Below are 13,955 nucleotides of genomic sequence, written 5' to 3'. Positions count from 1 at the left end.
ACGCGACACACACTGAAGCAGACAGGGATGCAGTATCTGCTGTCAAACACCACCGACGGCTGAGCAACTTTTTAATTTCTCACTTTAATCTGATAATGGGTGCTGCCGCTGTAATTACTGGCCAGCTGAATGACTGTAATTATTTTATGGGTTTCTGCAAAACCTGCTTGTCTCGCGGGGGTCTGCTCGGTGACAAGTGAATTAAAGGACTGGGGCTGTAACAGGGAACTGCACTAACCCCCCAGGTGGCTCAATATCACATTAGCCGATTGCATTAACTCACTGCTGGGTAAATTACCAAATAATCCTTCACCTCAAAGCTGTATACCACAATTAGGAGCAAGAATACTGTTCGTTCACATACACAACCCATCCATTTTTGCAATTAAGGAACTTTTAAAGCTATAGCCTGAAAAATGCAGGAAACAGATGTCACGTCCTCTGTTTCAAGCATGCAAAAGAAGAAGGTGAAATTTGAAACATTTACTGAAACGTTTACAAATAAAACAGCTTTTAAAAAAAACTGCAGAGCATCTGAATGAAGGCAGGATTTCTGGAAGTGAAAAAACGTAATATTTCATCTTATTAAAAATGTAAAAATTGCCAATAATTGTACAATATTTAAATGTCTATTTTTGTAGTTTTTGTGTGCGTCTATTGTACATTCTTAGAAAAGTAAAATCATGTCAATTTTCTTTCCCTTCTGTATAATTAGTGTCCAACAACACCATGCAAGTGGCCTGTCTGTACTCATGTTAAATAAGCTTTGGCATCTTTAACAGGACAAGAGAGGGTCCAAACAGGACTATGTAAACAAATAAAGACGTTCTCCTGTAATCTCGTGTGGAATTCCCCCATCTAAAAATGCAATCCACATTTGTATCCTTGCCTCGCATTGCATGTTCATGAAAACCAGAAATGGAAGAACAGAAAAATATAGTTCTTGATTTTTTTTAATGTACCGAAGCAATGACATACCCTTTGAAATAAATACTTGGGAAATTATTTAAGAATGCCAAATAATTTTTTTCACTTTTTAAACAATAATGCCTTCTTGTTTGATCACAGTTACTAGTGTTTTCTTGCATCATCAGCATCCTGAAACTCCCTACGCAAAGATACCCAAACTGTCAGCTGTCTGCTTATCCACATTCTAAATATACTGTAGGTAATCTGAGTACTGCCCAATAACATCCTTCCAGATGTTGAAGAGAAAGATAAAAGGTAATCCCACAGTCACAAGATTGAGAAATATTTAATCCCCAGCATAACACTTTAAAGTTTTTACTAAATGCTTGTGTGAAAAACATGTGAAACTTCTAGGAAAATAATTGAAAATGTCATCATTAAGGTATGAGCTCTAATTGTTATGGCAGTGAACGCAGTGAGTGGTCTTGAAGCTCTGAAGCACTCTGCAAATGAAGTCTTCAATGCAATAGTGAGACAGAAGATCAGATCAGCAAGAGACTGCGATAGGGTGAAGTATGGAGAAAGGAATTCATAGTGCTGGGAGAAGACATCTGCCATATGTCTAAATAGCACTGTGAAGACATTGGCCAAAATCATTTTAAACTGAAAAGAAAAGAACTTAAGGCATGATATGGAACTGAGAAAAAAAAAAAGATCCCAGTTCTGTTTTAAAAATATAAAAGGACAGAAGGTAGATTAAACAGATATAAATCCAAAATTACATTTAACTTGTTTTCACTGTGTGATACTGTGGAGAGAAAACAGAATAATATAATCTTCAGCAGAAAAGATTGTGTAGCGACAAATAAAAACATAAAAATCACATTTCATTCCAATCATACAGCTTTCTCAAAGGATTAAACATTTTAAAATTCTGCTGCATAAACATCGGATTTATTTAAATGCTTTTATTGCTTATTTTTACAGTTTAAAAATGGATCAAGACAAAGAGTGTAATATACCAGTTGAACATGTAAATCTGCAGGTCTGTAATGTGAGAAAACAGTAGTTTATTATTTCGATGAGGACTGTGCAGTTCCTCTGTGTATTTTTCTTTATTTGCTTTAAGGGTGTCTGAAACTATATGTTTTGGTTTGAATTTTTCATCATCTGTATGGTGGATTTGCCACTTCCATTCATTTTGTGAACTGTGTCTTCCAAAATAACTATTTCTTCTTGAAAAATTCAATCGTTCTTTCCTAAACACGGGATGCACGGGCTCTTAGAATCTTTCACCGTGGTGATATACTGTAGTTCACTTGCTTTGTATTTACACATTTCAGAAGTTGTCAGCGCTGGTTTTCACCCAATATGTATTCTAGAAATAAAGAAAAAGAAGAAAAACAATTTCCAGACTGTGGTGGGGAAATGACCTTTTCTCTTGTTTGCAGAACTTGTTTTTTTTTTTAAAACACATAAAGGAAACCTTCTCGTTGCCACTGAGTCTTGCTGTTGTTCTTTGCCAGAAGAATCAAAAGAAACCCTGACCTTGTCCAAAACAGTCCACCTTTTTCCTCCCACAGTCTCTGGAAGAAAATTGAGCTAACAGAGACCAGACAACAACCTTTCTAAAAATAACACAGCTGAAAAGGGTTTCTCCTTTTTGACGGAGTCCTGCAACTGGAGGAATCTTTTAAACAAATTTCAGTTCATCCCAGGCTTCAGAAAAGCTTCTGGTACACCATCTAATCTCCCATTGCCGTGCTGTAGCAAGCTGTGCACAAAAGCCCATTGTACTTTGGAAGATAAGGAAATACACATCAAGGCATGACCACGTATAGAAAAATAATAAAAGTACATTAATTTTGCTGACAGGTACTTATACAAAGCCTTAGTTTTGTTGTTTCCTTTGTTTTTGACTGTAACAAGACTACTAAAGTTCCTGGCACCCATCATTAAATAACATGTTCACTTAAGTATAAGGGGAAATGACTATGCTATGTACTGTACAGCGTGTCTGTACAGAACTACACAGACATTCAAACTGTGCAGCTCATCAGACCACCCTTGATTATTTCTTCACAAGCAGAGATGTTGCTTTATTTGGGAATTACCTGCACAAAATAAAGGATCATAACAGATCCCTGTTGCTAAATAAAAATCTAAGAAAATATCCCACATAAAAATAAACTGGCAAGGACTGGCAAGTTGTGCACTGAAAGGCAATTCCCTCTCCTCGAGAAAATGATTTTAATAAAGAAAGAAATAATATTAATAAAAATAATAAAATCAGTGGTGGTCTTCATGGTGAAAATGAGAGCAGCCCTTGCAGAAGGAGAACGCACGCTGTTTTAATAGAGACTAGTTCAGGATTCATTCACTAGCCGGGCATGTATGGTTTCAGTTGACAGAATTGTTGGGTATTAAGGACAGACTTCAAAGAAAAGGCCATCTCCTCTTTAAGCTGAGTCCTGAAATCATAAAGATTTAAGCGCACCGACATAAGAGAGATGACAGAAAAACTATCCTGAAAGTAACTATCCCTGATATGCATTAGATATAATTTCAGAGCACTCTCCTTTATTGAGCAAATAATCCTCTTTGAGTTATTACCCAACTTAACCTTCTGTACCATTATAAACACACAAATATTGCAGTACAGGATGGGATTATTGACTAATTATAATGAGCACATCCCATCAAGAAAAGTGCAAAACAGTTTCCACTTCCACTAACAACAGAACATTGAGCTACTTTGAGTAGTTCTGAAACAGAAAAGGAACAACAAGTAGAGTTGCTTACTAATGGTTAACAGCAGCATTAAAGATTAATAATCATAAATAAGTTACTAGTGTTTTCAGATGCTGCTGTGTTGCAAGATGCCAGTTTCTGTTCATACACTAGATTGGCTTCAATTCAATTAATCTAAACAGCAAGAAGGCAAAATATTTAAAATCCAGTCTGAGACACCTAAACATTTATTGGGTTATCTATATTTATATAAAGATCCCTTTCAAAATATTAAAGACCAGAAAAATACATTGTACTACTTCAACAAAAACAAACAATTATATCTAATGTTATATTTATTATTCACAAACTTACTCATTCTTATTCTTTACGAACAAACACTTCAACACTTCAAACCATGTTAAGCTTACTGTTCCAATTGTATAACCAAGAATTATTTTCTGAAGGATTTCAGTGCAGAAAAACACTAAAATAAAAAATGCAATATTTTATAAAACACAGACGACACAACCAGGCTATCTTAAACAGCATGTTTTATGTTTAACAGTGGCAACAGCTTAGCCAAATCAAGACAAAACTTTTTATTCATTATTTTCCACAGAGCGTTTAATGTTTCTTTCGTTTGCTGAAATTCAGTACTTCTATACATGGTTAACTGGGTAACATGGTTTTGAAATTCAGCACTTCTAAAATTGAAAACAAAAAAAGTTCTTTTGAAAGGCACTAAAATAACTTGAGACAGCTCATTCACATACAGTATATGAATTCAAGAGATTTCAAATAATGAACAGCTGAAAATTGCTGTGGGTGATGTGTCAGTCCATGGTTCGCTCTTTAGTGAATCTGAAAAAGGCTTTACAACGCAGAAAGAGCTGCCCTTCACAAGGCATAATCATATGAGCATGCCCAAAGAATTCACTAGCAGCAATAGTAAAAAAGTAGAAAAATTGATTTGTACTTACTGATTTATTCAAAGCTGACAAAATGAATAGACATGCTAATAAAATTATATTTGCATATCTGCAAGCCAATTCAGTGAATTATGTTCTGCAATACAGTAAGTTCTGTATAAATAAATGCAAGGAAAATAAATATCCTTCTCAAAAGAAATAGAGCATTGTCCTTATCCCTATGAAACTTTAAACTACAGCCTGCATACTAAATTGAAGAATTAATTAGTGAATTAAATTATGAAATTTAAAATTTGAAAATGCAAAGATTATACATTTAAATAAATTAAACAGTGACTAGTAATCACGTTAGAAGACTGAATATCTCTTATTAGTTTAATAAAATGGTAGCGTATAAACGGTAACAGAAGCACAAAATAAAAGACCTAATATTAGCTGACAAAAAAAAACAGTTTTAATCAGTACAAGGGTTATTATATAAAATCACATTAAAAGAAACTGAAAAGCTCTTCAGTACTTCTGAGAAATTACCTCTTCCTCTGGTGAAAGATAAACCAAGGTCAAGCAATTAGCAGTTCTTGTGAAGAACAAAACTTGGGAACAAACTAAAAACGTATAAAAAAACACAGCTTTAGCTGGCTATTCTCCTGCTAACCATTTTAAGTATTTTTAAAGCAATCACACCCCTTCAGTTCTGAGAAATTTGCACGCATCACATAAGATTTGTCTTGTACTACTTTTAGTTGTTTTGTAAGAAACAAACAAACAAAAAATGTCAACCACAGTTTCTCAATTAGGAAGCAAACCCACCAACGTCACTCTCCATTTCAAGATAAGCCCCAAAAAGCGGAGTGTCTGATTCTTGATGATGTGCGCTGGACATATCCACCCTCCACGCTCAGCTCTCACACCCCAGGAGAGTTACGGGGGAGCTTCACAGAGGCTGCTCATTTCCTGCGCTTCCCAAACTAACTCCATCAGCTCCGTCCTCTCCAACACAGACCCCGAGATGGGCTTTTTTTGCCACTTTTTTTGGTGCCCACGGAACAACTCTGCAGCGCTCCTGAAAGAACACAAGAGACTTGCTTTTCTCTCGCCTGCACTAATATCGACAGCAGAGGAGAGGTCTGGTGCTGCTGTCGCATGGGGGGAGGAATGGGGAAATAGCCCGAAGTTCACGGTCCAGTTAGGGGAAGAATAAAGCAGTCATTGTCCTTGGCAACAAAACTATTTTCTGTCGTTCTGGCAAAGAACCTGCTTGCAACAAGAATAATAATTACAGCCCCCCCCCCAATAATAATGCTCAGCTAACGATTCAGTCCCTAACGGACAACATGCTAATGAACACAGCTAGGTTTTGAGCTTTTCTTCCTCCCCGACAGGACTCATTTGTATCTGCTGTCTACAATAGACTATTGTGCATCCTTCCCTCTCACTCTTCAGTCAATCGAACAGCTACTCTTTTTTCCTTTTCCCCATACAACAGGAATGTCAAAGGTTGTCTGGCCTCACCGACCACGACAAGGAAGTTAATCTGCGCCGGTTTGATTCCTGCCCATTGGAAACACTTTTCTGCCCCTTTTTTTTTGTTTTAAATTGCAGACGGAGCTTCAAACAGCTATTAAAAACGGTGCGATGCGCAGCACATGCCTTGGCGCGGAGGGGAGCGCAGCACACGAACTCTCTCAGTATAAACAACAGATTAAACAAAATTGGAACAAGGCTTTTCTTTCTGCCCCCTTCCTTCACCGACAGACTGAAGGAGACTTTTCTTCAGTGTGAGAAGCGAGACGGTGTGGAAAATACAGAGTTTACTCCTGCATTGGAGAGCGAAAAAAAAAAAAAAGTTGACAACTTGTTTTCTTTGCTGAAAAACTTTGCCTAAGAAAGTACAGGTAAGAATTTCCTCCAACCCCATGCTCGGTTATTCTTTTTTTTTATTTTAAGCAACTTAGTACACCAATATACATGCTTTTCTGAATACTGGACAATTTTGTTTTGTAAAAAAAAAGGATAAAGAGGGACGAGTGTGGAACTGTCACCTAAGAACAACTGAGAATTCAATAAAAAACAAAAACAGTAATCAGATGTTAACCCGATGAATGTGAAAGCCTGGGACTTTCTGTGCAAGAGGGAGGGAAAGCCAGGAAAGGAAAAAGAAAAAAAAAAACGCCACAGCTGCCAACTTACCATCCACCAGGTCCTGGCCGAGATGTCGTAGCAGAGCTGCCATTTGATGGAGCCTTCGGAGGTTTTCCCTGCCATTATGCTGTCAGCAAGCTTCATCTGATGCTAACTCACCGGAGATAAGACACCTAATTGAGAAAACATTTGCACTGGCATGTTGGGCAACATGTAGCCCAGTCCATACCATATGGAATCATGGGTAAAAAAAAAATCTCCTTGACAATGAACCAATCTCTCGCAGACCCCGTGGCAAGGTGAACTGGAGATGAGGAGTCATCTGCTCCCAGAGCTGTCTTTTAAAAAAAAAAAGTCTGCGAATGAACCTACTCCTCAACATCAAAGTGAGGCGGTTTAAATTAGGGCTTCATCACACAGTTCACTTGGGTCTGCAAGTTTCTGTTCTTTTTTTTTTTGGAGGAACTCAGAGATTTAATAGGACAAAGGCAGGTAGTGGACTGCAGGCTGCAGCGCCACGGGCTATTAGCCTAGAATTTCGGCTTGACAGATGGAACTGCTTAAAGACTATCATGCAATGTTTTGTTTTGTGTTTTTTTTTTCTCTGTTCTTACTCTGCAGGCATAAGTTTATCTATTGTGCAGAAATACTTTCACGCAGCGCAAACTGAAGCTTGTTTTTGGGGGCTTGTGGAGAGAAGGATCGTCTTTGCGGGAAAAGACGCAGTAAACACCAGGTTAAATGGAACAGGACTGTCGTCTACTGCACAACTGCTAGGAATTCCCCGTGTCTTTTCATTGTTAATGTACTCGATAAGTAAGTGACTATCAAACTTTGAATTTTCATTATGCAGATTATACAGCCTATCTGAAAGGTTGTGCAAAGACCAGAAAGAAAATGTAGCGCGACTAGTGATCTCGACTAAACCTTCTTGTTTCTTATCTAGGATGTTCTCTCTTATCATTTACAATAGAGCATCAGTCAACAATCTAGTTTGGTAGTTTCACGGAAGCTCATGCTAGACTATTCAAAATATATTTTTGCTATCTAATCTTTTGATTCGTAATTCTGAAGTACTGAGTAATATAGAAAATGCAACTGTCGGACTTCACAGTTAATGCGCAATGTTCAGTATATACAGTAAATAGCAAAATGTCTCAAGGTGCTTGGAGAAAACCACAACTCATACTAGCAATTACTAGCAAATTCATTTTTTTAAAACCTCTCATAAAAATAGGATGGAACCTTCTGATTCCATTTCAAGTACCTATTTTATGGTTACAGCAATGTAATGGCTACTAAAGGATAAGCTACAGAAGTGGAAATACTGTATGAAAACGAGAGCATTTTTCAAATGCCATTTTAAAGAAAAGTAGTACACAAGGGTTGTTTGCTCGCAGAAGCTACATTGAAGGCAGCTTTTCCCCAACAAGAACAACTGCCTCCAAACCGCGCACATATAAGTTGTATGAATACGCATCATGCTGATTTGAAAGGTTTCTCGGTGAGGTTTTCCATGCAGGTTAGTCTGCTTTACTGAAGGAAAACATTGAGGTGCTGCACGTGCAGTCAGAACAGGTCCATGGGCTCAGGTTACCATGCCTTCCGAACAGCTGTGAGAGAGAGACTTTTCCCAAACAGTTCTCCCTTTGTGACCAGCTCTGGAATTCGATTCGCTTTCAGTCACGACGGGCAGCACAGGTAACAGTGAGTACCAGGCTGATACGTTTCATGTCCTGAAAAGTCAGAACACATAACCTTCTTGTGTCCACTTCAGAACATGATATTATCTTTCTGTTCAAGGCATTTCTCCAATCGAGAGCATTAAACAAAGCCAAATTAAATCCTTTTAATTATGCTTGTATGGATCTAAACAAGTCAAAATAGATAAGTAATTGACTTATAAAAAAATTAAACTCACACATAACCTAGCTGCTGAAAGTGATTCATGTGAATTATTATTGTAAGTCAACGTTGGTGTCTTTTCTCTCTTCATGCTGTGCTTAGCTAAATTTAAAACCTATTTTCTGCTAAATTCCTTAACATTTTAAATTACTTTACTTTAGCCACTATAAATTTAAAACACTTTTGAGAAAAAAATAGGTATTAGCCTTTGTAGAATCTCAAAGAATGTATAACATTGAAAAGCTACGCACAACAGCAGTAACAGTTATTATATTATGATGATCAAACACTTAGTTTCCAAAATATTCCTCACAATAAATGCTCATGATGGCAGTACATTAAATAAATTCTAAGTTATGCCTAGAGTATAAATTTAGAAAACCAATTAACTTCCATACAAATACAAAAAATGCCTAATTTACACTGACTTAATATGTTTTCTCTAAATCAAAACCTTCAAAGGGTATCTCCAAAGTCACTTCAAAACATGAGCTTCATCACCTTTTCCTATTCATTCCTAATGCATCTCTGGGCAATGAAATAGATTGTATCTGATATTAAACATGTGGTTCTAGTTAAGGCGTTAAGAGGTAGAGAAAACTAAAATTGCAAAGGATGTGAGATTTACAAGAAGAATAACATTTCTGGGCTCTTCTGTAATAATGATGGCTTTCTGAAGTCTTTAGGACGAAACTAAAATCTCACCATCTGCCATAGCAAACCCTTACATGGGACATTTTTTTTTTTGAATGGTGCCTGTGGAAGATTGCTTTTAGGACATTAAACATCTGTGAGGGAACTTTTAAAAAGAGACTGTTGGCTAGTATGACTGACCACTGGCGTGCTGATAACGATCAGCTGAAAATATTCCTTGAGGTTTGTCAAGTGATGCTGAACATCAAAGGGGAAAACACTGAACAGTGACAACACCAGCCATCTCCACTACACAGATCAGAGAAACAGCCATGACCTGAAACTCATTACCAGTGGCTTCTGCTTACAATAAAGGTATTTTATTACCACTGTCTTTCATGTTGCTTAAAACAGAAAATGTACTCTAGACCTCTTTTTTAGAACAATAGCCTTTTTTATCAAATATCAGTATATTTATTATATTTTAAAAACAAATCGCATATAAAGTAACGTATTCACTGTTCTTCACAGTAGTCTCGGTCATTCCTATGAAGGAATCAGGATTTTCATATGTTATAATAAAAAAGGCCTGGGACATATCACTTCAATGAAGAATGAGAGATTTTTCATTTACGTGATATTTCACAGGCTACCTTTTTATTACAAAATATGAAAACGTTTCAAAATCTGCTGTGTGAATTTATATCCTGTATCTTAAAGCTTTTAAAATGACACAAAGCACAAGAGCTATCTGTGAAGTGTGTTCTACAAAATGCATTCCAGCAGTTTGTTAAACAATAAATCAAATATGTTTTCAGGATTAAAGGATTATGCCCTTGACTTCTTCATACTCAGTACATAAAAAGGTATCATGTTTAAAGTGTATAAGATTAAAAAAAATGACTAAATGACTAATTGAGCCAAGGAGAAGCACTAACTGCGAATAATTTGTAAGGCAGTACAGTAAAACAACTGATTCCTTACAGTACGTTGGTATCAGCAAGGTAATATTTCTTAATTGTACATATATTCCAATGACAAAAATGTGAGTTTATTCATTTTATGTTTTTTTTCCAAGGCTGTTACAAGAGGAACCCTATGATAGGTATATTTTTACATTGGTTTATAAGACCTCAGTGTACAGTACGTGTTCACTTGAAGCCGATGCCTGGGGAGCTACTGTATTCTGTCATTCTTAGAGCTCGCATTGCGCTGGCAATGTGACCACTGTGCTCGGATACCGCCACAGAAAAAAAAACTCGCTTTGGCTCCCGCAGAGCGCAAATGACAGCTGAGCTGACACCTCAGGAAGTTTTCTGAATATTTGTTTAGGAAGAGCAATTTTTAAAAATCTAGAACAGGAAAAAAAAGTAACAAACGCGAAAAAAGCAAAAACAACAGGTTTTCTGACCAAAATGTCCACTAAACAGATTGAAAAATGACAAAAAAAAAACACATTTAAAAAGATTCTGGATTAAGAATAGATGTTTCTTTTTTATCTTAAACCTAGAATTTTCGACTATCTTCCAAGAAAGTCTCTGATTTACAAGGAATGGCACATTTCTCATGAATGTGACTAACATACTGTATATCCAGGAGAGTAAAGCTGTTACTGACACACCAGACCACTAAATGAATCACTGACCATCCAGTAGAAGGCAGTGTTGCACTGAAATGCCTCTACATCAAAACATTTTCGGTCCAGGGCCCAGTTACTTTCTGAGGGCTTGTGAACCCACAGCCTCAAGTCTACAGAAAATCAAATAAGCCGATTACAAAAAGAGGAAGAGGAAGAGATTACCTTCAGTGCAACCTTGATTTTACATAAGAGCTAAGTCATGAAAAAAACATTGACATAGGAAGCAAAAACGCACAGAAACATAAAACTTTCCACATGAACAAATTTGAAGGGTTTGGGAAACTGAGTGTCTGGAATGGGCAAACCTGTTTGACAAATCAAAACCATTTTAGTTTTAGTTGAAAACTAAACAACATTTTATATTAAATTGAATGGAGAAACTGGAAAGATGTAGGTCTGTCATTCCAGTAGCTTTGTCTCGTACATAATGTTTTGTTTTGAAAGGACAAAATGAGCACAAACATAAAATAAATCAAACAAATTATGACTGCTGAAGAGGCTTTTGTGTTTCTACTGAGTTATATTAAAAAAACGCACATCTCAAAGCACTGACACTGAATGGGAGATGTGAGGATAATTTGAGTCAAGTTGTACGGTACGATAATGTAAGGATAATGTATGCCAAGAAGTATGGTGAAACAGTAATCCTGTAGACAGTTTTACTTTTCTCACAAAATTTCGTTCATATAAACCCAGATGTTTTGGTCACACACACCCAAAACAAGGAATAACCCATCAGTTGTTGCTGTAAGTTTTCAGTTCATTTTCAAGTCAGTGTCGGTGGAGATCATCAAGTTTTTTGTCCACTTCAGCCATCATCCAGTCTTAGGGACAAACCTTTGTTCTGCATCTGCTCTCATGTTTTACTTTCATTGGCACACCTCAATTTTACAACAAGCAGTTCAATCTCTCTCTCAGAGACTAGTAAGACTAGCAGGGCAGTGTTCAAACACTCTACAGAACTGATCCACATCAACACACCTGGCAGGCTCTGTGTTTCGCTGTCAATCAGCTGAAGCCTTTCTCTCTGCTGCTAGATCTGGGTCTTCTTTGCCCTAAAAAAGGTAAAAAAAGGGATATATTTTGCTTAATTCTTAATAAGAATTTACTGTTCCTTTCAGTTGCACACCTGGATGGAAATGTTTTTAAAAAAAGATGTCTAACAAAAATAAAGTGTAATGCTATGCACCTGCTTACAGGTACTCAAAGGAGTCCTAATGTATTTAGCAATAAAGGATCTCTTTTTTTTTCTCCAAAAAGCATGTGAATGACAATTACAGTTCAAAGATAGTCTCGCTAAATGACAGTTACAAAGAAACATTTTTATTTTCGCTTAAAACGTCAAAGCAGTTTTCAGGCAAAACAGATCACTCAGGGGTTCAATATGTTCCATATTTCAGGTTTTAGGATCTACAGATTCTGGCACACACTTCACTGACAAAGAAGGAAAGTAATCAATTTCATACTATTTCAATGTTGCACACATTAAATGACTAAAATACTGAATGACTGGAAGGTCTAATCACATGACCTTGAAGCGTTCACATGTCTGGAGATGGTAAAACCTGAAATGAAAATAACATCTACGCGGTCTTTGGAGTCTTGTCTGTCTTCATTGGACTTGTTGTAAAACAAATCGTGATGCAAGTCTCCGGTACCGTGACAGTTTAATGTTGTTGACTTGCGCTGTCTCGCAGTTTACTTCTGCAGCTCATTCTATAGCTTGCCAATATGCCTTCAAGTTGCGCTGCTGGGATTTCTACAGTAATTACTGACACAATTACTCAAGTAAAGATGCTTACACTGCATACAACTGAATATCTGAACGCCCTCCGCGGCTTACAGCTTGTCAACAACCTCACCGATCAGAAATACAGAAAAATATTAAATTAACCAATTAATTATGTTACACCCACCCAACTCGTAACAGTCCCGCTCACCGCCTCAAACCCCACGGCCGCCTACACGTGAGAATGAGGAAGTAGCGGTAAACTCACCTAACCCGCCCACCTTCCCGACACGTGTCCTTCAATGCGTCACAGGTACTACCGGCCGCACCTGCTGTAAAAATGTGTCTGGACACTTAGAACTCTACTCACACATACAGTATAACACGTTACATTAATACGCATACACTTTGGTCATACAATATTGAATATATTCCAATATAAAAGCGGTAACGAAAATTATACTTAAGAAATAGGTACTTTGAGATCTTAGATTAACAAACTGGAATAACAGTTCAACCACATGAGAATCTTTTATTTACATTATATAATCAAATGATAGTGGTTTGCATTAAAGATATATAATTAAAATATCTCACATTAATTAAATCTTTATGTATTTTTTAAATAGGCGAAAGTGAAGTTTAGCTTATTCAAGCATACTGGCCATTTAGGAGTTGTGTCTGAGAAATGTTTATTTGTGAAATTGAGACTTCATGGGTGGTATAAAAAAATTCAAAGTCTGTATGAGAATCGTTTTCAAAATAGCAGATCTTTACCTGTTAACAAGAAATTATGTGCATTATTGTTGTAAATATAATTTAGAAAAACGTTCAAAAAAGATTTCCTTGGTTATAAAATAAGTCTATAACTACTGTCTGTGTTTGTTGTCCCACATTAATGCCTTGTGAGTAGAAACATTGTGGACATAGCAAAGCCTCCATGCTAAAAGTGATAGGTGGTGAAACTTAAGCACACTTAAACAGGAAATGTCCAATCACCAAGCTTTTTAAAACAATAATGGGGTATAAGACACATCAGGAACATAGATAGTTACTGAGCCTTTCACCTGAGAATCTCCATTAGCAAAACAACATAAGGAAGTTTTATTGTAGTGAAAAAGGTGTTTTTATTACATTCCCTTGGTGAATATCGCTGTATTATGAAAACAAAAATATATTTTATAATTGTAAGCTGTGGGTCAATGAATACTTTTGCTAATGGTAGGAAGACCCAGAAAAATTCTTGTCCCTGTCCAAATACACAAAATACAATATTCTAAATGGCCAAAAGTCGATACTTCCAGCATCGAAATCTGTATTATTGGTAAATAAGCTG

General features: G+C 36.6%; 1 protein-coding gene and 1 long non-coding RNA gene across 8 annotated transcripts in view; one reads left to right on the top strand and one right to left on the bottom strand.

Moving 5' to 3' along the window:
• The window catches only part of nfia (nuclear factor I/A), a 303,922-nt gene extending 291,079 nt beyond the window's left edge, over positions 1–12,843 (bottom strand). For 6 of the 7 annotated variants that reach the window (XM_088599110.1, XM_088599114.1, XM_088599112.1 and 3 more), the window contains exons 1-2: positions 11,872–11,950; positions 6,762–6,886 (exon numbers count right to left, since the gene is read on the bottom strand). In XM_088599110.1, coding sequence (XP_088455236.1) covers positions 6,762–6,857 — 96 coding nt within the window. In that variant the 5' untranslated portion in view covers positions 6,858–6,886; positions 11,872–11,950. Of the gene's footprint in view, positions 1–6,761; positions 6,887–11,871; positions 11,951–12,806 lie in introns of those variants that run through there. The other variant, XM_088599111.1, reaches the window with a different exon arrangement.
• LOC148652423 (uncharacterized) lies at positions 5,452–12,136 on the top strand. Its single transcript, XR_015925311.1, has 2 exons — positions 5,452–6,466; positions 7,335–12,136. It is a non-coding gene; the product is annotated as an uncharacterized LOC148652423 (long non-coding RNA).
• Positions 12,844–13,955: the final 1,112 nt, after the last annotated feature.

The sequence above is a fragment of the Lepisosteus platostomus genome, chromosome 11 (genome assembly GCF_059453375.1).
Source record: "Lepisosteus platostomus isolate fLepPlt1 chromosome 11, fLepPlt1.hap1, whole genome shotgun sequence".
Lineage (NCBI taxonomy): Eukaryota > Metazoa > Chordata > Actinopteri > Semionotiformes > Lepisosteidae > Lepisosteus > Lepisosteus platostomus.
The sequence above is the reverse complement of the archived record's forward strand: the minus strand, read 5'-3'. Positions and strand labels throughout refer to the sequence as shown.